Source organism: Crocodylus siamensis, chromosome 4, assembly GCF_052110815.1.
Source record: "Crocodylus siamensis isolate JL-2025a chromosome 4, ASM5211081v1, whole genome shotgun sequence".
Lineage (NCBI taxonomy): Eukaryota > Metazoa > Chordata > Crocodylia > Crocodylidae > Crocodylus > Crocodylus siamensis.
The window spans coordinates 95,091,016-95,118,913 of record NC_143398.1 but is presented as its reverse complement, the minus strand read 5'-3'; the positions used below and the strand labels follow the sequence as shown (position 1 = coordinate 95,118,913).

At 46.0% G+C, this 27,898-nt stretch overlaps 1 protein-coding gene across 1 annotated transcript; it reads left to right on the top strand.

Moving 5' to 3' along the window:
- SACK1F (scaffolding CK1 anchoring protein F) lies at positions 1-27,898 on the top strand. The gene is made up of 5 exons (XM_090042987.1): positions 1-566; positions 10,209-10,376; positions 20,951-21,072; positions 21,762-22,480; positions 26,477-27,898. Exons 1-5 carry the CDS (start codon positions 123-125, stop codon positions 26,530-26,532), a joined length of 1,509 nt encoding a protein of 502 aa, XP_089899113.1. The 5' UTR covers positions 1-122; the 3' UTR covers positions 26,533-27,898.

Genomic DNA, 27,898 nt, shown 5'->3' with positions numbered 1-27,898 from the left:
GGCCCGGGCCGGGGAGAGGCTCCAGGGCCGGGCCGGGCCGGGGCGGGGTTTCAGCCAGGTGAGGCGGCCCCTCCCTGGCGCTGGCGCCGGCTCCAGGTGCGGGAGGGCGGCCGGGCGGGAAGATGGCGGAGTCGCAGCTGCGGTGCCTGGACGAGGCGTACGTGAACGAGCGGCTGTCGCCAGCCCATCCCGGCTTCTACTACAGCGAGGAGCGTCGCCGCGCCCTGGAGACGCTGGTGGCGCGGGGCGAGGCGGCGTACGGCCAGCGCCTGCAGCAGCTGCAGCTGCCCCCCTTCCTGTCCACCCACGAGCTGCCGGCTCTGCGGGCCGCCTGGCGCCCCTACACGGAGCCCGGGCCGGGGCGGGGGCCGACGGGCGCGGCGGTGTCGCTGGCCTACTGGCCCGAGCGCTCCGACACCGAGGTGCCGCCGCTGGACCTGGGCTGGACCGAGCGCCCCTTCTACCGCGGCATCGGCCGGGTCGAGCTCTTCACGCAGCCGCGCAAGGACGAGGCCGCCCCGCACCTCAAGGAGGTGGCGCGGACCATGATCCAGCAGGCGCGCAAGGTACGTGCCCGGCCTGGCCCGGCGGCTGCGGAGCCACGTGGCGGTGCCGAGCCGCTTCCCTGCTCCGCCCCGGGCCGCCAGCTGCAGGAGCCTCGTGAGTCGTCCCGATCCAGCCCACCCGGCGCAAGCCATCGTCTCCTTCAGCGTTGCAAAATTTTTGTGCCAGGACCCATTTGTACACATGGATGCCCAGTCCCCCACTCCTGACCTGCTGCCTCCACCCCCAACCCGTGTTGCCCCTTGCAAGCTGAGCTGTGAGTTTTCCCCCCACCCATGTTTTTCTCTTTTAAAAGAGAATCAGTTCTTAAAGTTTGCTCGCAGACTCTTTCATATATTTTTGCAACCCACTTTTGGGACATGACCTGCTGTTTCAGAAATGCTGATGTAAGCCCACCCTTACGGGCAGCTGGTAGCTCCAGAGTTGGGGGGAGGGGGAGCACTTGGCCCCCCAGCAGCTAATCAGCAACTGGGGGGGGTCCCCCACAGCTGATTGCCCTGTGGGGAGTCCCTGCGTGGCCAGTTGTGTCACTGGCACTTCTGGGTCTGCGCAGTTAGCTGCAGGGGAACCCCTCCCATGGTGGGCTGCAAGGATCACTTGTGGTGCCCCCACTCCCCAGTTGGTGCTCTCAGGGGGACCACCAGCACTCTTGCCTGCCCATCGCCTAAGCAGGAAATGTTGACTGTCAGGGGGTGCACCAGTGCTCTCAGGGTGCATGTGCATCTCTGTGTACCACCTACGCATCACCACTACCCTCAAGTGACTCCCTCTGCACTGCCTCGCTAGAAACACACTACTGCTGCTTTCAGACGGTTGGTTTTCAGTTGTGGGTGGAGCAGGAATCAAAACCATTGGTCGGTAGTCCCCTCCCACTCCCCTTATCCCCCCCTGAATAATGGGTCTCCACATCTCTTGTTCTGTAAGGGTGCAGGAAGAAGACTGGAGAAGGGCTCAGGGGGATGATAACGAACCATGAAGTCAAGTGACTCTTTCTGTGCTGTCCAGGAGGGTGCTGAGCCACGGGTCCCTGTATCTCATGCCCTCTTGGGGTGCATGGTTGCTTGGACTGAAAATGAGACAACTGACTTGGTTCACAGCCCTCCCTCAGGCAGGGGCAGAACTAGACTGTTGAGAGAGGGGGATACAGAGGATGAGGTGCACGTATAACACAGCATACTTCTGTCCCCACTTACAAAGAAACCAGGAGCTTTCCAAATACGCCAGGAGCCAATGGCTGTGTTAGTCAGTGTAAGAATGAAACGGAAATAAATAGCACTTCACTGGAATAAGTTCAGAACAATCTTCCAGACTGTGAAATGGGAGTCTCATGACCAGGAACAGCACAGCAGAACAAAGGCTAGTTTTATGGGTGTGGCATCCAGACCATTAAAAAAGGAGAGAAGGTGGTGGAATGAAGAGTTGACTTGAGTCGATGATAATGATGATCCATTAAGGCAAGTGATTCCCTCAGTGCTGCCTGCCTAGAAATGCTGCCCCCACCAGGCAGTTGGCTATCAGCTCTGGATGGAGCAGGAGTCAAAGGGGGAGGTGCAAGTGCACCAGTGTGTTTCCCCCTGCCCCACCGCCACCGCCACCACCTGGATCTGTCACTGCCAAGGCTAGCACTGAGCTGTGGGTCCCTGCATCTTGTCCTCTCCTGATACACAGTTGCTTGGGCTGCAAACAAGACAATCCACTTGATTCACAGCTCCCTCAGGCAGGGGCAGATCTAGAAAGTTGCAAAGCAGGGTGCAGAGGGTGAACTGCAGTCTCACATAGGAAACAACACACATTTTTTCCAGTTAAAAAGGAATTAGAATCTTTAATAATACACTACAGGCCTATCTGCAGCACTAAAATATCTTCATTAGCAGCGGCCTTACAGAAGAAAGGCTAGCTTTGGTGAAGCATCCAGACCACTGAAAAGAAGAGAGGGTTATTAACACCTGTGGAATGAGTAGTTTAGAAGGGCTCAGGTTGATGATGATAAGCCATGAAGGCAAGTGACTCCTCTGCTGCTTCTGCTGCCAGGCAGTTGGCTTTTAACTTTTGAGTTGAGCAGTAATCAAAGGGAAGTGCAAGTGCACCAGTGTACCCCCTCTGGATCCACCCCTGCACAAGAGGACACTTAGCCATAGGTTTCTATATCACATCCTCTCTGGGTGTGCAGTCAGGCCATCAGCATCATGCAACTTTACTTGGATGGCCTAATGCTATTAAGACTGATTATATTTTTTTCTCATTTAAATTCCAATAGCAGCTAAGGGCCTTAATTGGGATCTAGGCCCCACTGCTATGCACTGTACACACACAAACACAGTAAAAAAAGACAATCCCTTTCCTTCAAGGCTTTGCAGTTTAGATCTATGATTGACGACAGACAAGAGGTGGAGATGAATAAATGGGGATGAGGCCAGGGTAATGATGAAACACAGGCTCCTCCTGTGCTTACAAGTTTACATGTGCTTACAAGTATGATTACTCCTGCTAAAATCTGTACAATTACTCTTACACATGAGTTCAGCAACTGCATAATGCTTCTCAGGATCAGAGCTACAGAGACTGAACTCCCCCTTCCCCTGCAAAAGGGTGGTCCAGTAACACCAGACTGAGCTAAAACCAGGTAACCAGCTTGGTTCACAATCCCATCAGGCAGGAGGTTGGACTAGATAACTCTTGGATAGGGTGACCAAGTTATTTTTATGAAAATCAGGGACGCTGCCCCCTTCCCTTTTTTTTAACTGCCAGAAGATAGCGAGCGCCGGACGCCAAGAAGGATCTCCATGCCGAACTGTTTTACTTGATGTCTTCTGGTGCTGGTTGTCCTTTGCCACAGTGACATCGATGACCAGCGGGACTCACCCCTTCGGGGATGGTTTTAACTTCAAGTCCCTGTCCCCACCTGTCAGGGATACGGGCGCTACGCTCACCGCCGGACGCCATCCACAGGCGGCCCAAAGAGACTGGCGGCATTGCTGTGATACATCGAGGACATCAAATAGGCCCCCTCCCCTCCAGCCAATTGGTGCCCAGGCAGGGGGAGCTGTGGTCAGCCCTGCCCACCCCCCACTTCCAGCTTCTTCTCAGGAGGAGCTGTGCCAGGCACTGCAGGTAGAGTAGTGCCAATCCAGGACTTTTGTTTCCATTCTCACTGGCTGGGATGGCCTACAAAATCCAGGACTGCCCTGGCCAAACTGGGATGTATGGTCATCCTACTCCTGGAGGTCCCTTCTAACTCTGCTTCTCTCTGAGTCTATGAACATCTTGTCTCACCCCAAACCTGAGCCCTTACAGGTCACTAAGTGCAATGTCCTGCATTAAGTACCTGTGAATGATTCAAATTAACACATTGCTTCCCTGCAGGGGATATTGACTGCACTGTCATTTAAGCCTAGTGCATAAATAGTTGGGCCTGTTTTGATGCCAGTCATATCTGAACCTAATCAGGGCTGCATCAAATCAGTTGTCTGTTTTTAGCCTTGATTGCAAATAGTACTGTAAGTTTTGCCAAAGGGATTCAACTAACAGTTTGTGTCCAGGCCTCGGCTTCACCTTGTAAATGGGCTTTGTTATGCCATTCCTCAATTTGTGCTATCCAAGTCTGATTGTGTGGCCCAGCCCATTGAAAGTTTCAGCTGGCTGTCTTCCTGATACTTTCAGACTGTTTAAACTCCATGAGTACAGGTAGCTTAGTTTGTGTATAGGGTTTTACAGAGTGTGATTGGACTGCTCTCTCTGGTTTTTGTTCACTAAGTAGCTGGAAGCACAACAATGCATAACTGTTGCTAATGTTTGTCTTTGGAGTAAGGTAGTTCTCAGGTGTGACACTGGTTCTCTGCCTAAAAAATAAAGCAACAGGAAAATTCCAAGGGCTTTTAGGGAACAGGGACCTATTGAAGGCGTTGGCCATGTCAAGGTGATGATTCACAGAAAAGTCCCAGTTCAAACAGTTATTCCTTTTACCCAAATTCTTCCTGTATTTACTGCTTACAGAAAGGTGACAAGTTGGGGAGCTGCTTAATCTTGCCTCATACCCATTCTGCTATCTGCTAGAGGTGGGGTTAATCAGTCTCCCAATATACATGAGTCCTACACGATGATTTGCAAAATGAATCTGCCGTGAGAGATAGGGAGCATTTTTCCAGAAAGATATTAACCTGTGCCCTATTCTCTTCAGCTGCCTGGCTGTATTCCCTCTGCCCCTCCAATGCACACATATGGATACTGTGGGCTGGATTACAGTTCCTTATTGTATGCGTCATTAACTAGCTGGTGCAAAGTGGCTGTAAAATGCTTTCATTTTGATGTGGTAGCATTGTACAGCCAGCCACTTTTACAGCAGTATTAAAATTCTGTGCAAGAGGCTGGGTGATGAAAATGGGCTTTATTTCTGCAGTTGTGTCCAACAACACAAGTGTTTTTCTTCTCCTGATTTGAGCAAACTAGAAAGCTTGTGCCCCTCTGAGCCCGAAGGAGCTCGTGTGCTTAACCACAAGTAAACATGTAATGGCCCTTTTTGGATAAATGGGCCTGCTGAGCTCATCTGAGTTGACCCTAGGAAATTAAATCCTGAGATGATTTCTCTTTTCCCTCAGCACAAGGGAGCAGACCATGAGACTAAATAGGTGGAAATAATACTTGGCATGCCAGTATGTCTAAGGCTTAAGGCATGTCAGTGTTTTACAAATATACATTAATAAAGTTTCCTCACCATTTTGAGATTTTCATCAATTCTTTACATGCCTAGAAAGAGCCAGGCATATACCTATGGTATTACACAAACAAGTGATAATATCCCTATGGTACAAATATAGATGGGGGGTAACTTTGGGCAGGGATAGACCCTCATATTTGCTCTACATTGTGGCTTTTCCAGGTAATATAAGGAGACTGCCAAGTAATCCTGCCTTGGCAGTAACAGTGCTATAGGGGAGGTATAATCTTTAGATAATGGTGCCCTGTTGTCCCATTTTTCATGGGTTTATCCTACAGTCTTACAGCTTGCTGGAGAACTTGAGCCTGGAGTTTAACTGAGGAGCCCAAAGCATCCTGCCATGATGCTGAGTTTCTTGTACCGAAATTTTGTTTTGCAAGACAAAGTGATTTTCTTCACTAAGGCTTGAGGTAGCCCCTGTGAACAAGAAGCAGTTCATCCCAAGTGGAGGAAATAGAATGCAAGGTATGGCTTGTTTACAAAGGCATGTGGCCTGTTATAAACTAGTCAGGAGGGATCAGCAGGCATTGGGGAAGTCACTGTTTCCCCGAGCACCGCCAGGAGTGACCAGGAATAACGGTCACAAGCTGGGAGAGGGTAGGTTTAGGTTAGATATCAGGAGGCGCTACTTCACAGTCAGGGCGGCTAGGGTCTGGAACCAGCTTCCAAGAGAAGTGGTGCAGGCTCCTACCCTGGGGGTCTTTAAGAGGAGGTTAAATGAACATCTTGCTGGGGTCATTTGACCCCAGTATTCTTTCCTGCCATGGCAAGGGGTCAGACTAGATGATCTGCTCAGGTCCCTTCCAACCCTAGAAACTATGAAACTATGAAAACTCATTTGTATTATTTGTATATTTAAAGCAGAATGGCTATTCCAGATTATGTGGATACTCTAAACGCTAAGCCCAGATTTGTTTAATCTCCTTCAAAAATAGCTATTCTGCTTCAATCAGGAATAGTGAATCATTGAGGAAATTAAGATAAATTGATTGAAAATATGAAGTTAATGTGCATAAATTAAAGAATGGTAATACCTCTGTATACCCCAATGCCCTCATTCCACCCTCCCTTGATAGTGAAGCTCATATTCAGGAGCCAAGGGAGCATAGTTTGTTATAGTTTAATCTTCTACGTGTTCCCCTGGGGTCCTGTATTCCAGTGCTCCAGAGTCAGCACTAGCTTTCAGTAGCTTTCTGGGCACAATTCAAGATGCTAATTTTGATCCACAAAGCCCTGAATGGCCTGGGCCCCAGATACGTAAAGGGAATACCTCCTCCCTTATGTTCCATAGCAATCCCTAAGGTCAGCCAAAAGCAACCTCATGCGAGTAACATCTGTAAGCCAGCTTTGTTTGGCAAAAATAATTAAAATATGTTGGAGGTTGTTCTTGGTGATTCCATCTCAGCTTTGATACTCACTCCTCTTTGGGGCATGCCAGAGCCTGTGAACTTTTTCCAAAAGTGCTGTAAGACTTTTTTATTTGGACAGCCCTGCACCAAGCAGGGTAAGATTCTGGGGCATTGTTTGGGGCGTTGTTTTATTACTTTCTAATTAGTTTTAATATTTGATCTGCTTTGATAATGAATCTTGTTTTTATTGTAAATTGCCCTAAGCATTTTTTTGAGGGAAGCATATGAATCAAATAATTCCATAAATAAAATAAAAATGTACAGGATATTTCCCTAAAAAATTCCCATGTGGCTGGTTCAGCTCCACTGGCATTAACAAGATTGTGAGCTACAGGGTAGACAATACTGCTGTAGCTATTACAGCAACTTATAGCATTACTTACAATGTCAGGAAAGCAACTGGCAGGCTTTTGACATTACTCCTGCTAAGGCTGGACCTGAATCAGTGCTGGCAACAGTGAGAAAATTGCCTAATGTTTCTGTAATGTAGGCAGGGCCTATAAAGGTCAAGCCTTATAAGAATATGAATAGGATCTGAGTCTTGCATGTTATGCTGCATACTACTAATGCCACACCTTTTTGGCTTAACTGTTGCACTAGCAATTGCAAGCCAATCTTATATTTAAAGGCAGTACAGTGTATTGCTATTATCACTGGCTGGCCACGATTAGGCCTCTGCAGATGGCTGCCTGTCTGTAGCTTATGCGCTTTCTAATCACTGCTTATCTATATCGAGAATTTACATATCAGTGGTAGGTATATTCAGCCCAATTACAGTAGCAGCGTTTTGTTTTTTTTAAACGAAGAAGAGGATATGCAATGCTATGCCTAAGAAGGTGCCTGGTGGAGCAATGGTCCTGGGAAGTGGGTTGATCTGTCTATATGTTTAGGGAGAAGAGAGCTCAAGTGAGTCTGCTTTGGCATCTTTTTTTCCCAGATCCAGTTTGTTTTAAAGGCACTTTCAAAGGAAAGGGGTCTCTGGTAAGGATTATTTCCCATCCTGTGATTACTTCCCTCTGTGCTGCATTTCATCCAACCTTCTGCTGAAGTTAAACAGGCTACCAGATCTGTACATTAACTCTGTTTAAGCCCACTTGTGCTACCTCTAGCCCGGGGTGGGCAGTTATTTTGGGTGGAGGGCCGCTTACTGAGTTTTGGCAAGCCATTGAGGGCCACATGACAGGCAGCCAGGGGCAGATAAATATTAATTTTCTAAATTTTTTAGGGGCCCTGCGGGCTGGATAGAATGGCCTGGCAGGCCGCATCTGGCCCACAGGCCACATTTTGCCCACCCCTACTCTAACCCCTCTTGGTTGACCTCTGTGTAATGGAGGCCCAAGAATTTAAAACTTGGTTTAGGTAACTCTGGCTGCTTACAGATGTTAAAAAACCAAAATGCACTTTACTGGAAGAAGCAGCACATTAGTTCAACCCAGCTCCACAGCTTCTGTATAGATCAGGCGCTTCAGTGGGGCTTTTTGGCACTTTTATTTAATAGCTGATTCAATCAGCTATTAGATAAAAACTCCAAAAAACGATAAAAACGCCCCACTAAAGCACCTGATCTATACAGACGTTGCGAGCCAGGTCCAATTAACATAATGCCTCTTTTGAGTATGTGCTGGTTTTGGCGCAGGAGCATGCCAGGTTTAAAATAAAGGACCATTTTGGAGGGGGGTGCAGGTAGTGTCTGTAAGCAGCCTTTGTTCCCTGTTACTATGGGCAGACCAAGACCTCCTACCTAAGTTGACTTCCTCCTCCATATGTAAAAGACCAGGAAAACAGGAGACTCCTTTATTCACAGCCTTCCAAAGGCTAAGGACGTACTTTCATGAAAAAGGGGCAAGTCAGGACTTGATATTTCTAATGCTTGTAAAATTTGGGGGGAGACTGAAGAAGGAGAAGAGGAAGTTCAGATCACCTTTTGTCTATTGTGAAGAACACTAATAACTTCCTTTGGTGTGGTTACATATTACATATCCTCTCTGAATGTTTAGACTTCTGTGTTTTATCATATGCATGTAGCTTTTTGTATTTCTTTCAATTTTATACAAAGTGTATAGTGGGAAGGAGGAAGTGGTTTGATCAGAGGCATAACTGGCCACTACTGTTTCTTGGGCAGAACTGTCCCCCCCTGCACCTTCCCTGCAGTAGTACAGCAGCAGCAGCTGGAGGTTCATTGCTGTTGCTGGGGATGATGTAATTTCCCCTTTTTTGCTACCCAAAACTTGTGAGTTTTCTGGCTGCTTGACAAGCATGTTGGTGGCTAAAAAGAGATCACATATCTGTCATTAGCAACAAACCTCTGGCCACCATGGCTGTGCCTTTGCTGCTGCTCTCCCTTCCCAAAGAACCAAAGCCAGGGCCACTGTTGGTAATGTGCAGGGCATGAGTGGGATTAGCTAGGATGACTGTATGTCCTAGATTGGCCAGGACAGTCTCGGATTTCGGAGGCTGTCTCAGCATCCCGGCTGTTGGAGAAAATTGAAGAAAAATCCCAGATTGGTGGGAACCCCGTTGCACATGCAGTTCCCAAGTCAGGAGCCGGGTTGCTCCCTGATCCGAACTCCTCTGGGCTGTGAGCAGAGTTGCTTGTGGAGTAGAGTTGGAGTTAGGGCAGGGCTATGTATAGGAGTCACGGGGTCAGGGTCAGGGCTGTGTGTGTATATGTGTATGCGTGCATGCACCAGCCCCTTTGCCCCCATCGTGGATTTCCTTACCCCATCCCAGATTTCTCTCAAATTATTATGATCACCCTAGGATTAGGAGATAGTTGACAGGAGGATGAGGCACCCATTCCCACCCACCCTTGACCCTCTAGGCAGCACCTGTCTTCCATTCTTTGTAATGCTTCTGGGTTCTTTTTTTGAAAACTGTATTGTCTTGGGTATTTGAGGATGGAGTTACTTGTACCTTCAAATGCTCACAGAGCTGGAGATCAAATCCTGTCCTTCATTCCTAACAAGCTGGATGCATTTGAGCACCATAGGTCAGATTAGGCATATATTCCTTATGAACCTAGTCCAGGCAGCAGGGTTTTTACAGGACATCTCTAGAACAGAAGAATGAAAAAGCCCATATTCCTAGCAATCTCTGACTTCTCTCCCTATGGTTTGTGTACTCGCCTCCTGCTGAGTGGTGGAGCTTTGGTTTTCTATGTGGTGTTGGTGAACCACTGTGAGACCAACTTGGCAGAAAGGTGTCTCTGTGGAGACAAAAATTGATCAGCCTTTGATGTTCTTTAAGACTCTGAACAGCACCATTCCCTGGAATAGACAGGAGAGCTCCCAACAAGAACCAACAAGCCCCTTGCATGTACAGCAGGGATTGGGAACTTGGATGTACAGTAATGAGGTGGCTGGATATGTTCAGGCATGTGCTTCTACATACTTTAGTTGGCCCTAAACATATTCTGCCTGACTGGCCTTGCACCTTTACCCTCTGGGTTTAAAAGAGTGTGATGTACCCCATCCCAACCTTTATCCATTCTTTTCCTCTCTCTGCCTTCTCCTCACTTCCAGATCATTGCAGTGGTAATGGACCTGTTTACTGACAGAGACATATTCCAGGATATTGTGGATGCAGCACACAAGCGCCGGATCCCAGTCTATATGATCCTGGATGAGGAGGGGGTGAAGTACTTTCTGGAGATGTGCAAGTGCATGGAACTCAGTGACTTCCATATCCGGGTAAGATACAGTGATATTCAGCATTGGAATGGAGCTTAAAAGGACTGCTGTCTGTCAAGCAGGGGCCTGAAGGCAACAGTTTGGGGACAAATCAGAGACTGTTTTGATGGAGAACCAATCCCTTCCCTCTGCCAGTCACATCAAACTGAGGTGGAACTGGAGATCAGATACTGGAAGACAGAGACATGAGAAAGTGGTTCTGTCCTGCAAAGAGGAAGACAAGGTAGAGAAGGACCTGAGCTAGGAGTATTCTGCCTGTGATAGGCAAGCTCTGGGTAGGGAAAGATTGATTAGGCCATTGGGATCCAAGAATCTTTGGATGGCAAGAAGGTTTCCCATTCCACCACCCTTCAGGACATCCTGTCCTTCCTCCTGGGCTCCTTTCTAGCCTCACTTTTCTCCCTTCAGAGCAGTAATTCAGCAGGCTTGAGTTTGGCATCTTTCAACAAGACTAAAACAAATTAGCATTATCCACCCATCTCAGACTGGAGCTTTTTAGTCCATCTTAAATTCTGCTTAGTTCTTTGCTCTTTTTCAACACAGTAACCTAATCCTTGGAGCCTTGCCTTTTCTACCCTCCTTCCTGGACTGTCCTGCCCCCCTCAGTCTGGTCATGCTGTTTTCCCACCTGTTCCAAGTGCAGTCAACATAGCTCTTGGACTCAAGAATTAATTGCTTTAAGGTTAGTGTGAGGTTTATATGCCCCAAAAGACTTCTCTAAGGAGTAAAGGCCATGGGTCTCAAAAGAATAAGTCCAATTGTTATATCCCCTTAGTTCATCCTTCTAGCATTTATATGACTACTGATCCCATAGGGGTACCTGGTATATGCAACCATATTTCTACTGTAACCAGATTCAACTCCAGAGGTAGCTCCCTGGAGCCCCACTCAGCCCTTGCCAACCTGCTATCTCTTTGGCCAATCTCCTCTTCTCCTCTCCTACCACACCTTAATGTTATTATCTTTTAGAAAAAGAGAGTTTGCCTCAGGGCTTCCCAAACCTGATTTTACACTTCTGAGCTCAGGTGTCTCCACTCTTTGCCTTAAGGGTGAATTACATGGGCTCCATCCTCCACAATACCCACGCCAATGCCTCACAGGTGATACTCGTTCCTCTCTTTCTGTGCTGTTCCTAACACCCCTACAAGCCCCCTGGCCCTGTTGACATATGCCTCTTTTGAGCTACAAGCTCCCAGCTCTCATCCTCACCCTTCCTGGGCTACAGGCTCCTTGGCCCCCTCGATCTTTGGCTGTGATCCCTGGTCTTTGGCCCCTCTCTCTGGGCCCTGGCCCTGCTCCTAGTTCCCATCCAGACTCATGGGCCCCTGGCCCTGCCAGTCTTCGGTTGTAGCCTTCCTCAGACTTCGGCCCCTATCTCTGGACCCTGGTCCCGCTCCTGGGCCAGTGACACTGTCAGGGTCCCTGGCCCAGCTGACACTCACCCCGTCTGGGCTACAGATTTCCAGATTCTCTGGTCCTGCCTATTTGGTCCCTTCTGGGCTCAAGCTCTTTCCCCCTCTGAGTCCCAGGTCACCTTTACTTCCCTTAGTCCCTTCCTCAAACCTCCAGAGTTGCTGGTAATAACTCCAATGTTACCTAAGAGCTCCTCTCTCTCTTGGTGGTCCTCAGGGCTAGATTGCCTGACCAGCTCTGGACGTATATGCCTCAATCCCAGCCCCCTTCTGGTCAGGTGACTCTCTAATTGGCTCATGCCACACCTGCAGGCTGCTTCTCCTACTGCCAGCCTTCTCTTAAAATAGCAGGAAGGAACACCAAGCCTCCTTCTACACCTACAAACCAACGTACACTGTTGCCCTTTTTATAGAGTTAGATCCCCTTCCATCAAGAGGTGCTATAGAGTCCTCAGCTAGGTCAACTGGTATAATCAGAGATCCTAAAAGAAAAAAGAGGAGTGGTGAAAATTAGCATGCAGACATTGAGCAACAGTTGATCCTAGCTGCATTGTCACCAGTCTTCTCCAGTGAAGCAGTGAATCTCTTCATGCCTTGTTTGGACAACTTTAAGACATACCAAGGTTTGATGAAATGCATGGATGAGACTCCTAACATTCCACTGGAGGTAGTGCAGAAGTCATGCAAGCTGCTACATATTCTGCACTCTTGTACCTGCTAGGCTTGCTAAGCCTACATGAGGGCTGCTAGCCTTCAGTGGAATTGTGGGAGTCTCCAGCATCTGTACCAGCCATATGCAAAAGGATAATGGATGTGAAAAAGTCACACCCAAAGTTCTGGGGCTTTTTTTGGGGGGTGGGGTAGGGTTTGCATGTAGTTTCAGGGTCACTCATAGACCCGGCTTGTTGCAGAGATCCAGTAGAGCTACCTCTGGGATCATAGGATCGCAGGAAAATAGGACTGGAAGGATCTCATAAGGTCATCTAGTCCCACCCGCTATTCAAAGCAAGATCATTCCTGACTAAACTATCTCAGTCAAGTGTCTGTCCAACTTGCCTATGAAAGTTTCCAAGGAATGCAATTCCATTACTTCTCTAGGTAGCTTGTTCCAATGCTTGACCACCGTCATAGTCAAGAAGTTCTTCTTAATCTTCAACCTAAATTTTCTGTGCTGCAGCTGGAGGCCTTTGCTCCTAGTCCTGTCCCCTAGAGCCACCAAGTAGCCCATCTCCATCCTCTTAACCACCCTTCAGGTATTTAAAGACTTAGAACCACCCCCCTCCAATCAGTCTTCTCTTCTGTAGACTAAATAACCCTAGTTCTTTCAGCCTAGTCCTCATGAATTGTGTCTCCAAGGCCCCTTATTATTTTTATTGCTCTGTACTGGACTTTTTCCAAACTGTCCACATCCTTCTTGAAGCATGGGGTCCAAATCTGGACACAGTACTCCAGGTGAGGCTGCACCAGTGCTGAAGAGAGTGGAAGAATCACTTCCCTGGATTTGCTAGTGACACTCCTGTTAATACAATGCAATATGCTATTGGGTGTTGTTTTTGTTTGGGGGGCTTTTTGGGGAGGGGAGAGGTTTGCAACCAGAGTACATTTTCAGTTGACTCATTTTCAGCTCATGGTCCACTGTAACCCCCAGGTCCTTCTCTACAGTGCTGCAATCTAGCCAGTCATTCCCCAGTCTGTATTTGTGAATGCAATATTTTCATCCTAAGTACAGGTCTTTACATCTGTCCTTGTTGAATCTTGTTCTGGATACTAGCAGGTTCTGTGGATGTTTGCAAGAGGCATCCTACTAGGCACCTGCCAGGCTGCTGTGTTTGGATTCCATCATGTCGTATCCATGTGCTATAAAGCTTTCCTTGGTCTCAGTAGGCTGCGGTATAGCCCTTTCCTTGGCTTCCCTGCCATATGCCCAGGACCCAAGCACTCTGCCTGTTACCCCTTCACAGAAACAGGGCCTCATGGTCCATCTACCCTAGGCATCCTAGGGTGCCTAGACTCCCCTTCTTGGCATGTGGGTTTCACAGAAAGAAAATGTGTCTGTAGACTTCACAAGGGTTCTAAAAGCCACTTGCTCTTTACCTTTGCTAGGATAAGAAATATATACAGATCTGGATGAATACCCTGTATACATGTACCTGACTCTAATTTATTCAGCACTCTTGAGCATTCTTTGGGCTTGTGTCTTAATCATTCAAAGAGTCCAGGATGTTCTGTCCTGCATATGGCTTCTATAAATCAAGGGAGGTCTTCTCTCTTCTGTACAATCATTTCCATCATCCTTGGTTGGTCCCTTTATTGAAACAGGATCCCTATGTTCTTCTCCTCTCCACCCCACCCTGCATCTCAAGCTCCTCTGTCCTTAAAAATCCCTCTGAGTTCTTCCTAAGTGTTTCAGGCCCCTTGTGGTTTTTACAAACCAGCATTAACTCCCAATTTCTTTGTTGACATCTTGGAAGATTTTCACTCTCCAAATCCCTGCTGCCAATTGCAGCAAGCCTGGATAAAATTTAGCATCCTTTAGGACTTAGGAGCCAAGCTTTTTGGCAGGCATGCCACAAATTAGTCCAGCACCCTCCCTATGTGCTACTCCAAACCCCTTTCCCTACCCAATCGGCTGCTTTGCTTTCTGTTCACTGCCCTGTGCTCTGTGCCTGTTCGTCTGGTTTGCTTTCTCCTCCCTGCTTGCCTGCTCCATTGCTGTGTTTCCTGCTCCCTGCCCTATCTGCCACTGTGCTGCCTGCCCCCTCCCAGCTCTGCTGCGTGTCCCATCCAAATGCTGCCTGTGCCACTCTTGGTACATGTGCTGCAAGTTGGAACCTTCTGTTCTAGGATGCAGCCATCATATTGTCCCAAGAAATTCCCATTTGCCTGGGAGTCCTCAAGGTTAAAGGGGGTTCCCTTTACTGTTTGTGTTTGAGGAAATGTATAAGTCAACCATGACAGCATATGGCTAATTCCAGATAAACTGAGACATTCAATGATCCAGTAATTTTATAGGATCAATCAAAATTCATAAGCTGTAGACATTAAAACAGATTCTCCAAATCATCAGAGGACAGCTGATTGCCCATAGTTTCCTGCAGTCTGTTATGAATATGTTTGATATTATTGTATGTACCATGGCCACATCTGCAGCAGTGCAAAGATCTCCCTTGCTGTAGTCATAGGAAAATACCAAAGGAGATTACGAAAAAATCTATTGAGCATCTTCCTTTAGAAGGCTATAACTTCATCAGTTCTGAGATAGACAAGCCCCACCACTCATAACACAAGAGTCTAGGGATTTTTAAGCCCTTTGGACCTGTACAACCCAATCTGAAGGACGAAGCAAGTCAAGCTTCAATGTTTCAGGCAGCATTCCTCTGTCCTATGCTACCATACCCCTCAGAGGGTGCTCATATAACTGAGAAAGAAGCAGAGGTTCCAGTGGTGTTGACTCTTGGCTTGGCTGCTTTCTCAGCTACTGTTTATTCCAGATATTCCTCTTGGTTTGGCATCTGGCAGGGCACTGTTTGTGTCTGCCACTAAGGGCCCAGCCAAGCAGCCAGCAGGTGCTTGATTGCAGCGGCCATTTTTAGACCCCTGGCTGCCTATATAAACAGGATAGTTCACTGCTGGCAGGCAGGCAGTAACATTGCCTGGCTGCAAGGCTGCTTGGAACATCCTGGAGGTAAGGGAGGAGCTGTAGGGGATGGCTAGGAGGCTCCTGGTCCTGGGAATGACCTAAAACTGCACCCTTCCGGGAGTGGGTGGCCTGGTGGGACTCCCAGTGGTGCGGGAGCCCCCAGGAAATGCAGGCCAGTTACCATCCCGGTGAAAGGCGGGTTGGGGCGCCTTAATACCCCTAGCTTCCACGACTGGGTGGGTTACCCCATAGAAGGGTCAGAAAGGCAGACCCAGAGAGAGAGAGGGCTATAAACTCAAAAGCCTGACTTTAAATCCCTCAACTGGTCAATGCTGGGGCCAGTCAAAAGTCCACTATGAGGGACGCCCAGAGCAGAGGGCCTGGGGTTCCAACTGGCCTGGAGGTGAGGCCAGGGCCAGTGTAGCCAAAGGTCCCGGGGGGACCACACCTGTAAGAGAGAAAAGCTCAGGGAGCTAGGTAGCCTAGAATGAAGGTGGAGTAGGCCACCTAAGCAGAGGAATCCAGGTGGGGATATAACTCGAGGATTCTGGGGCCCAGAGTGGGACCGGTAATGTTGACAACAGTGGATGCCATCTGGGAGGCTTGGCCTGTGGTGTAGGGGACTAACGGAGCTGCAGATAGCATCCGGGCAAGTAATGGGCAACCTCCCACCTAATTAACAATTTAATTAGATAGCAACAAGGCATGGCAGGCTAGAATGCAAGCAGTTGGCCCAGAACAGGCGGGTGGGGCATTGGTAGATTGGCCCTGCAGAAGGCCCCCTGTTACAGCGTCATTATCAATAGCCTAGCAGAATCCATTCAGGCACTCATTCTCCCCCTTTTGGCAAGCATTTTCCCCCTTCTTACAAGTCTTGTTGTTAGCATCAACAGGAGCCTTTGGTTTGTTTGCAGGAAGTACTGCAAACAACTCCTGGCCCTTCCTATCCTTTACACATTTTCCCTGACCCCTTCAAGAACCCATCTCACAGGACACTCCATTGGACACTTCTACATCTCTGAGCAGTGGAGGTGTTCACTTTAGAGTTCATGGGCACGGGAAACTTTCTGAGTCTAAAGAAGGAAGGGAGCTAGTACCCTGTCCAGAACCTTCACAGTTTCAAGTGCATTCATTGTTTCAAATTCAGAATGGTAACTCTGGCCTCCATAATCCCTTCATTAGATACGCAGGCTTGGTTTGCACTTCCTGAGACTCAAAATACCAATTTCTACCTCTTCTTCCACCCAGCACATGAGAAATACTTCAAATCCTTTACAGGAGATGGCTCACTACCAACTCTGCACTGTCCCACACTGCACTTTCCACAATGCTGAGCGTTTTCACAAAGTACATAACCACTGAAGCAGCTTATTTGAGATGGCAGGATATCAAGGTATATCTATATGTTGATCATTTTTGCACTAGAAGGAAATTACCCCAACAGGAAAACAGCTTAATCTATGTAATTGAGAAGCTGTTTTCTAGTCTGAACCTCAAAATAAAGGAAGAAGAATCCATCTTAGACCCATTTTTAAGTTTGTAGTAGAGAACCTCTCTTCTTACTCTTGCTAATCAAGACTCCTTCCACTCAAGGATGGAGATTTACTTGGAGCTGTTACAGACCTAGGGTATGTGGTTCCTGCCAAAAAAATCGCCTGCACAAAAAAATTCTGGACTTTGGAGCCATGTGCTTTGCATGCACATGGCATAACAAGGAATAACGGCTATAAGTTGTTGGAGAGTAGGTTTAGATTAGACATCCGTAAGAACTACTTCACAGTTAGGGCGGCTAGGATCTGGAACCAACTTCCAAAGAAAATGGTGCTGGCTCTTACCCTGGGGGTCTTTAAGAGGAGGCTTGATGCTTACCTAGCTGGGATCATTTGAGCCCAGTTTTTTCACCTGCCCAGATTATTGAAGATCTACAAGGTCCCTTCTGACCCTACTTCTATGATTCTATGATCTCTTTCCTCATGCCTCCCTCCGTCCAAGTAAGTCTTTGGCCTTATCTCCCATTTCTGTTTAGGAATTTAGGAATTGATTTATTTACTTCCAAGTTTTCCTCATCCAAGTCTAATTCAAAATAAAGGGAAGTTAAACTGCTGTCCCTTGATGTGATGTGAGTAGTGTCATATTGGCTTAAGGCATTTTAGGAACTCCCCTAAATTGTGACCTTCACAGAGAAAGTTAAAATATCAAGCCATATCTTCCCCAAAACTGTCTAATGGGTATCTCTGTATAAAATCTACTTACAGTAGGGGGCTGGACCAGATGACCTCATGAGATCCCTTCCCACCCTGCTTTTCTATGGTACTAGAAGTTATTCTAGTTAGATCTACCTTTGCACATTACAGCTCACTCTATCAGGGCTTAAGCAGCTTCCACTATTTCCTTGAGAAGCATCCCTGTTACAGAAATGTATAGGGCAGTTGCCTGGGGATTGTTCCATGTTTCTCTAGGTTTCAGATCAGAGCTGTCCTGCGGCTCTTGTAAAAAGAAATAAATAAATAGAAAATGAGCACCTAGCACCTAAATATAAGCCCAGGCAGTATCTACATACTAGTCACTACAAATAGGATCCTTCTAAACACATTATTGAAAAAGAAAAGTCATTTACCATATAATCACTGTGGCTCATTGAGATGTATGTCTGTTATGTATCTCATGACTTGCCCTCTATCCTTGCTTCTGCAGAGTCCTATAAGCCATGGGATTCTATGCTGGTGACAGAACAGAGCTTGGGCCTGTTCTGCATGCTATGCCTTCAGGGAGAAAAATAGTTCTTACCGAAAAGCACACACAATGTTGCCTCTTGCTGCGTGACTCCTGTGGATGTTTCAAGTTAAGTAGGTTCAGGTTGGATTAGTACTGGAATGAGAGTGCTTGGGAGGACATCAGAGTTCTGTAAGAAGTTATGGTGTTAATAATCCAATAGGTAGCCACTAACCATAAAGTAATGCTCTGAAGTGGTAACAGTGGATACCCTGCTGCTGGAAGTGGCATCTTTCAGAGAAACTGCAACACTGAGGTTCTATCTCTACATTCATGCGGTAATACCAGAGCCTTTTCTTAAGAGTAAAAAACCCAAAAACCAGTATCTAAATTCATGTACCAACCATGTTTTAGTCTGAGTGATCACACCCTGCCTACCTAAATTACCCTTGTAAATTTCAACAGGATGTAGTGCTTTTAAACTGTTATATAGCACTTGTGGTGCTCCATTAGAAAGGTGGCTACATTTCAGTCCGTGAAAGATTGTATTCCCTCTGTATCAGTCTTAGATGCCTTGAGATACTTTAGGGTAAAAGATATTACAAAAATGTAAATTTCTGGGGTTAGATGATTGCATGGTTTGTGATTTGATATTTTTTGTTGTCAGTACTTCAAGCCATATTTCTCCTCTGCGCCTAAATTGTTAGAGGGTGTTTGTGTGCTTTTGTTGTATCTTTCTACTGGTGCTGTGCTATTGTAAAGGTTGTTCTCAGCTCAAAGTAATTGTGAAAAAATCAAATTTGATGTTTTTCTACCAAAAGAAGGAAATGGAATGTGCAATGAATCCAATGAAATCTCCACTCGCTAAATGCTGTTATGACACCTCTGGCTTTGCTAGAGAAACTTGTGCTGACACCAGGCTGCTCTTGGCAGATAAACTACTTCCTGGTAAAGAACTCAGTCATAGCTCTGACTGACTTGAAGAACAGAGGTTGCCTTTGACATCTGAGGACCAGGGGCACTTTACTAGCAAACAGCAAATTCAGATTGGTTCAGTGGGGGTGGGGAGAAATCTGCGGACAACCAGATGGATATGCATTTTAGTATAAACACTGGAAAGGGCACCCTGCCTCTGCTGTGTTTCACCTAATCTGTGTTCAGCATCCCACACAGATGACTCACACTAGGGCCTTGGGCAAGTCACTTCATCTTTCTCCCTCAGATTCCTCATGTGTGAAACAGGGTAATAATACTTTCAGGGTATTGTAAGGATTAATTTGCTACTGTCTGAACTGCTGTGCAAACACACCAAACAGTACAAGAATGCAAAGTAGCAGTATTATTGCTTATCATTAGTCAGAGTTTGTACTGATGATACTGCATTTCAACTGACCAAATACAAACCTACTGAAATCAGTGGATTGAAAATCCGAGGAGGTACGCAGAAAACTGGGAGCTTAAAGAAATTCTGGACTCCTATAAGTGTGTGTTTCCATATGTTGATTTTATAAGCCAATAACATTTAAGCTGTCAAAGCTGGTAATAATAGTACTAAATTCTTTATATGATCAAAGGGCTGTGCTAACATTAATTAGCTCTCATGATACTCTTCTGGTAGATTGGAAAAATGAGGCAGAGGTGAAATGACTTTGCTAAGGCCTCATAGGGAGTAGTGAGGAAGCTGCGATCAGACTGCTGACTCCTAACCCCAGGGCTTATTCCTCTTAATTCTCACGGGCTGTCATTGTTTACCTCCTAAAACAGGATTCATTTAGTCTAGAAACATGCTGGAGTGAAGAAAATTATTGCTAAACTACCCTGTCACTTATTGACATGCATGTTGCTGTATGCTTATATTGATGGTCTTTTTTTTTTTCTTTCTGTTTATTTTTTTGTGAGATGGTAATCTTGCCTATTGTTGGCACCTGTTCCATGAGGTCCTTTAAAGCAAAGGTACAAGTGTTCATTAGCTTGGTGCTTGCTTGTATATTCAAATATGTTCTCTTGTATTACATGCAGACAGACACTTGATGTGGAAAGTCACATGACAAGAAAATCACTCTTTCCTTGCTTAGTCAGGACTGTTCTAGAATATTTCAAATAGTGGGATTGTTCTTTTCTCCAGCCTGTCGTCATAAAATTGTCCAGACCTCTCACATTTTTCCAAGTCAATCCACCTATGTATTCCTGTTGTCATGACACAAATGAAAACAGAACTTGAGAGCCTGAGTCACTGTCCCTCTTTGAAGAGCTCCTGGCAGAAAAGTATTCAGGGGGTCAGGCAAAAGCTTGGCCATGTTATGCTGTTTGCCAGCTCTCTGAGATGGCAGAGGACCTTATTTGTGGCTGGGAGCAAGGCCCAAATTTCAGAGGGTGTAAAGATGGTTTGAAGCCCCTTTCGATTCACTCTTCCTGGGCTGTGCTTTCTGAGCTGCAGCTCAGAATTGGAGACTGTGGATCATTTTCTTCCTGTAGGTTTCAAAAGCTTTGTCCTGCCTGCTTTTCAAGCTTCTCTGTACTAAGATGAATAGCTGAATAGGGCAGGCAGGGTCACAAATAAATTAACCTATTTGATGGAAGTGAGTGACCTATATAAAAAACGAGTGACAAGCTGGGAGAGATGCTGGAAACACATTCTGCACTAGGCATTTCCTCCTGCAACCCTTCTGATATTTTTGTCTCATCTGAAATAATCTGCAGCCTGGGATATGGCGAGGTGTGACAATGGGTGTGGTGATGCCCGGAGCTAAGAACAATCTGATTCTCTGTGCCTTGTTTGCTGTCATTTTGTGTTTTCACCTTCCTGTTAGAACATCCGTGTGCGCTCTGTGACAGGAGTTGGGTTCTACATGCCACTGGGGAAGATCAAAGGCACATTGGCCTCCCGGTTCCTGATGGTGGATGGTGAAAAAGTGGCCACTGGGTCATTCAGGTGGGTCACTCTCACCCAGGCAGTATTCAGGTTCCAAACATAAGGATTGCCCCATGCATTTCCTTAGGGAGTCTTTTCCCTTTGTTTCCTTACCAGCTGTCCAGTCTCGTTATTACCTCAACTCCATGACTAGTTGAGTGCTCTATGGAAGTGGCATGTGATGATAAAGAGCACAAAACACTCTTTTGGGAGAGTAGTGCCCTCATGCCAATGAAACATGTGGCTGAGGGACAGCTCCTCCTCCTCAGTAGTTGGTGGCATACGGGACATCCCAGAATCCACTGTAGCCAGTTTTTCCTCTTCTCAAAGAGGCTATCAGAGCGCTATAGAGAGTCCGCTTTTGGAAGCAGAAACAGCCAGTTAAGAGTGGCTAACAGTGCTCCTGTCTAGAAAGTAAAACTAATTCAAGGTCACGTGGCTTTCTCTGCCAGATCTGTCCGCATGTTTTATGTGTGTGTGTGTTTGTGTGCATATGTTTGTTTGTTTTTTGTTTTGCAGGGGTTAAATCCCCCAAAACAGGATTATGTCATTTCTATACCATGAAAACACTCAGGTGGGTAAGATGTCCATCAAATGGCACACAGTGCTTTATGTTCTTGGATAACAAGAGCTCAGAAGTAGACATGTAGGTTGTGTCTGGCTTTCATAACTTTCATTGCAAAACCTAACAATACCTTCTTTGTTTCCAGCTTCACCTGGAGCTCCTCACATATAGACAGAAACATCCTCCTGCTGTTGACAGGGCAACATGTAGAGATGTTTGATGTTGAGTTTCGAGAGCTCTATGCCATCTCAGAGGAGGTTGACCTCTACCAGGAGTTGAACATTGCTAACCCTTTCCAAATAGGAGCTGAGAAATCAAGAGTTTACTCCTCCACTGTGTCTCGTAAGATCATCAACCCCAAATATGGTCTAGTGGCAGGGGCTGCCCCTCATGAAATGATGCTCCGGGCCCTGCGCCAGAAGCAGGAGATACAGGGGAAATTGGAAAGAAAGGAGGAAGAAAGTGAGTCAAAAAAGCCGCTGAACAAGTTTCTGAATGACCTGATCACAGTGGAGCAAATACTACCAGAAATTGAACCACCTCTTGAAAACTTGAACAAAGGAAGCCGGAGTCCTCAGAAATTGCTTTCCAGGTTCCATTTTGATATGAAATACAAGTCTAAATCTAAGGAATCCCTTCGTGACACCAAGAAGGATGATGTTGCCAATGGGCAGACCAGCTCCAAGCAGGGTAAAAGATTCGGTAGTGGGTTTTTCAGCCGAAGGGCGAAACGGCCCCCAACCTTGGACACTGAGGCCGATTCTTTTGCCAGTGAAGGGCTCTCAGAAGAGTATGTGCTTGTGAAGGCACAGGAAGAGGACCTGATCAGCTTTAGACCTGTCAGTGTTCGGAGCAGCGCCTCAGGTAAATCTTGTTCCTTCATGTCCCCTCCAGGCCCCTTTCTAATCCAGAACCTCAGTGACAGAGTCAGATGTACTCAGTATGGGCACATTTCCACCATCTCTGCTGTAAGATAACTGGGAGGAAGGAGGACAGTTGTATCAAATGTAAAAAAATCTCTCAGGGATTTTAAGGGCAATACTTCATAAGAAGATCACTTAACTGACCCCCTGATGGCCCCTAGGTGGCCAAGCTTGGGAAAATATGGGATGGCTAATAATCCCCCTCCACCATTGTGTACACAGGTTTCAAGTGGATTTATTGTTGCCCACCTAGAAGTAATGGTGAAGTTCTCAGACCTCCTAGGTGCCAACAGAGTACCTGGAGTTTCTAGAGCTCCATCACACTGACAGGTTTCAGGTGCACATGCACCCATCCCATCCCAACTCAGCTTTACTTGACTGGATACAAGAAAGCCACTCTTCCCATGCTCTTTACTTTACTATAACAAAGTTATGGGGTGGGGGAAATCAGGAAAGAAAAGTGAGGGGAAATCCCATTTAATCTACCCCCACCACTTAAAGTGATTGAGACTATCTATGGAAGGCAAAGCCTGAGATGTCTTAGATCATACCGTGTGCTCTGGAACACCTTCCTCTACGTATATAAATATTTGGTCTGATTTACTTGTGAATGACAGAGGCTTTCACCAGGTTTAAATTATCGTACTAGGTCATGAATAGCAAAACATTGTCAGAATGCAACAAGCCTAGAAACCATCTAGCCTGATCTGCTTTATCTGACCATGGACTATGCTGGATGTTTCAGAGGGAGTTACTGCAATGGGGAATAAACTGCCTAAGAGGAAAGAATTTCTTCTTGACTCGCCCCTAATAGGAATTGTTGCATGCCCTGAAAAATGTGAAATGGAGGGAATTTAATCAATTTGAAGTGGCCATTCTGGGAAATGGATGGAGATGTTTCTCCTGAGACCTAGAAAGCAAGGAGGATATTGGGGTGGAAGATGGGATGCAGGAGCGGACAATTATTTCAAGCAGAGGGCCGTTTACTGAGTTTTGGCAAGCCATCGAGGGCCACATGACAGGCAGCCGGGGCAGATTAATATCAATTTTCCAAATTTTTTAGGGGCTCTGAGGGCCAGATAGAATGGCCTGGCAGGCTGCATCCAGACCACGGGCTGTGTTTCACCCACCCCTGAATTAAAGTACAGTGATCAGCTGGATTCTTATAAATATTTTTGCCTCTGTGAGAAAAATTAAAGCCAACATCATTGAGACTGAAACAAGGCATTGATACCCTAGTCAATTTAGATCACAGCCAGCCTGCTTTTAGGATCTACCTTTTGGAATTTGGGGAGATTCTTCCTCACCCCCACCCCCTCCCTCTTCCTCAGGACTGAATACCTTTTGCGCAGATAATCTGCATTGCAAGTACACTGCTGGTCCTGTTCCTTCGAGGGAGGGAAGAAGGATGGGAATCATAAAAAGAGCTACTGGGCAGGCCTTTTGAATGAATCAACTTGAGGACATGCAGTACCCTCTAGTGTCAAAACTAGAGAACTGTGAACTCCTTGATCTTATCATCTATCTCTGTAAAGAGACCATTTAAGATGACACAAACCCCATATTTCTAACCCTTGACTCCAACTGTTGTAAAATAGCTCTCCTGCCTCCCTGAACCCGTCATTCTTTTATGTCATGGTGAAATGAGGTCAATAGCTCTTTGGGCCTGGAGCTGTAATGCAAGGCACTGAGTCTAGTTTGGGGCACTGTGCAGATGATGATGGCTGTTTTCTTTTGACTCTCACCATGTTATATACCCTGTAATGATTTATACAGGCAGCAAAACTTTAAGCCAGCGTGAAGGCCTGGTGCATGTAGATCTCATTGAAATTTTACACAAATACTGAAGGAGGTGCCTGTTCAAAAGTATCCCTAACAAATCAATCATTTGTGTAAGTGGATCCATGGGACTATTGAGGAGGAGATGGAGTATAACTTATGCATTACCTGTGAATTTGAATCATTGTCCCTGTCTTGAGCTGTTTACAGTCAAAAAACATGACCTTGGCAAGGGTACCAAATCAATGAGGCTTGAACCTTATCCCCTTGAATAGTTCCAAAGTAACAGATAAGCAGAGATGGGAAGATCCACTAGTGGGATGGGGAAGATGAGGTGGGAGGAGGGCTTCTGCTAGGACATTGTCTCAGGTTGCTGCTTTGAATTTTACATGTTAAATTAACCCTGGAGTTGGTGTTTTATAAATCTGAAAGCCACTCTTCCCATGCTCTTGAAAAGTGGGATCCTCCCTGTTCTTTCATTCCTACTCCCTTCCCACTGGAGCCTTCCCTATTTTTCCCTGCAAATATTTCTTTTGCCTACCAATACTGCTCCTGCTCACAGCTTTCTCTTTCTTTTTTTTCTTAGCATAATTCTTGAGTTTTACTGTTGCCTGCAGGGTTCTGAATAGCAGCAGCTCTGAACCTAACCAGAATCTTGTTAATTTTATGTTGCTGCTGCACTGGAGATACTTGTCTGAAAATACAGGAAAATACTGCCTGGGTTTGGACCTGGTTCACATGTTGAAGGTTTCCCCGCTCTGCCTATGGCTATACAGATTGTTTTAAAGGTGATCTGTGATTCTATGTATAAAGTGAATGGCCCAGACTCTATACAGGTCATCAAAAGCTTCTTTGTGGAGAGCTGGCAACTAGAATTATTTGCCACTGCTTAAAGAGAGGGCAGTCAGTAGGAGCACAGGGAAAGGGCTGCTGTTCTATGTACAGTTTGCCTTGTCTGGGATTTCTTTTGGCCCTGCATTGGAGAAAGAGTAGAAGGTGATGGCAGAGAAAAAGGCTTGATAGTTGAGATTCAGCAGTGAAAGAGGGATGTAGAACTTTGCAGACAAAGATGTGGTGCTTGACTGGATGCGGAAGAGAAGCAGCAGCCAGGAAGGAGGGTTAACTTCAGCAGCCGCATTTGGGATAGTTGGAAGATGGAGGAGGATTACAGAACGAAACGTCACAAAAAATAGTACAGGGGTGAGGGAGGCACAGGACAGAGGAGCCAGGTAAGGCCCAGGGCTGGAGATGTTTCCCTCTCAGGAGTTGGGAAAGTTGCAGATGGGAAGAAAGAACAGAAGATAAGGGGTAGGGTGGAGAGCTCCTTCTGTCTTCCAGCACCTAAAAGGTAGGAAACTTCAAATGTAATAAAAATCCTGCTAGTCAGGGGGTAACATGAAAGATGTTAACAGTCCAAGCCAGTTTCAGACAGCATCTCAGTAGAAATCTCTGCAGTCTCTCAGCCATCCTCCAACAGATAGGAGCAGAAGTCTAGGCCTCTCACTAGGGTTATCCCTGGCATTGGGCAGTCCTACACATGATGTTGTATATTAGCCTCTGATTTAGTAGGTGCTTGGTATGTCTTTCAGGCTCTGAACTAATACTTTTAATCAGTTTCTAACTAAACTAAGAGGCAAGAAGTTATCTGTGTAAGTATTAAAGGAGACTGATTCAGGGAGGAATTGGAGATGGAGAGAAGGGGGAATATGTCCAGTGTTGTGGCAGGGGATAACTTGGAGTAATGGGTTAAAACCAGGAAGATGAGATGACCAAGTGGGCTGTTTTGCCTCTTACTTTTGGAGGACTCCCATCCATGCAGAGACATGGTCTGGCCCTACTTGTCATTTGTGAGCTGAGGAGACCACAACTCAGACTCTTACAGCTGCAGACTAGGAAAGGGAACCTATTTATTAGAGTATGCAAAGCTGTCTAGGTTTTGTGTCTATTTTGGGTTTTTTTGTTTTTTGGAATCCATATATGGCATTTCCTCTGTGTGCATGTGTCAATTTTTGCAGAAGGCAACAAGCAAAAACCCCTAGAGGTGTGGATAAATATGTGTATAAAATGAGGAGTATAGAGAGAGGGGGTTGAAGTGTTTGCTGAAAGCTTAATTAAAATCTTATAATCTTGTCTTTATTTTTATCTATTTTTATTGCAGGTAAAAAGTCCCTCACGGGAAATAAAACCAAACAGTCAGCCTGCGTGGTGTCCTAGTCATGAGAACTGAAGACCAGACAAGAGCATCTGATAGACTGTACAACTGTTTACTTCTTTATCGCCTGCAGCCTTGTTCTCACACAATGGTCTGTCAAAGCTCCATTTTGTCCAGGATGCATCTGGTACCACCAGTTCAAGCATGTGTGCTGAGTAAGGCATAGGGTCTGGATGGTTCCTATGTGAGGGATAGCAAAAGAAATGTTAGTTCATATTGAATAAACTGTGATAAGGGATTTCAGAGCTCAGCCTCATTGAGATGAATGCAAGAGAGCTTCCTATGTTTTGGTGCTATTTTTTCGGTCTGTCTGGCTACAGACTCAAAGCACAGCATTGCATAATTTACTGTACTGTACTGTAAGGATGTATTGGTCTGATGGGGTAGAGGCTTGGATCACACTGGAAATTCTGGAGGAAATGGTAAAATTTGCAGATCAGGTGGATTTACCTTGTCTGTGGATTTCTGTTGTCCTTCATCAGCAGAGACCTGTTAAAGGATAATTTGGTTGTTAGGGAAGGAGTGTTTGGCTTCAGAGGACCAGCTGGCATGCTAGCTTTTCTTTTTTTGCCATAAAACCAACAACTGAGCTAGGTGATATAGTAGCAATCTTTACTCAAGAGAGGACAGAGGCTGTAATATTAGGGGTTGCTTCAGACCAGAGCTGAGATGCTTTGTGAGAGCTCAAGACTAGGACAGCAAAGTCCTGCCAAATTCTGAAGTGGAGTGGGCAGAACTGAGAGGTGAAAGATACAAGCAAGGACAGCTGCTGTAACAATCAGTTCTACTGTTAATCCTGTGACATTTTAAACACAATAGTAAATAAATAAGTAAAAGTGCACTTTTGGAGGCTGACAAGAACAAGGGGGTCAGAGAGAGTTTTTTTAGCTGTCTGGTTTAAAAATAAAGGATTCTGTGGATGTAGTAAAGGCACAGGTTATTTTGCACAACCCATTGGGTTTGTTTGATACGGGAACGAGCATTTTCCTTTGCCACCTTGCCATACAAATTACTACAATATGGTGCTGTTATGACAATTTGTGCATATTTGATCTATTTATTTTTCTTACTAACTTTTTAATCCATATGTATATATTGAGCACAGAGAGAAAGTAAGTGGGCTTTGTTAAAGAATATAAACAAAGTTTAGCATGTGTTTCTATTGTACTTAGAATCCACCGTAAAAGAAATACCCAGTGGAGCATCTTGGAAGTTAGGTTACTTGGGCACTGTGGTTGCTTGTATGATGAGCAGGGATCTGGGTTTTCTGTTTCCCATGGGAAAATAGAGAAAAACGTAGATTTCCCCCTTTACCTGAGGAAATAGTGGATTTTTCATTTTAACAGAGAAACCCACAGATTTTGCACT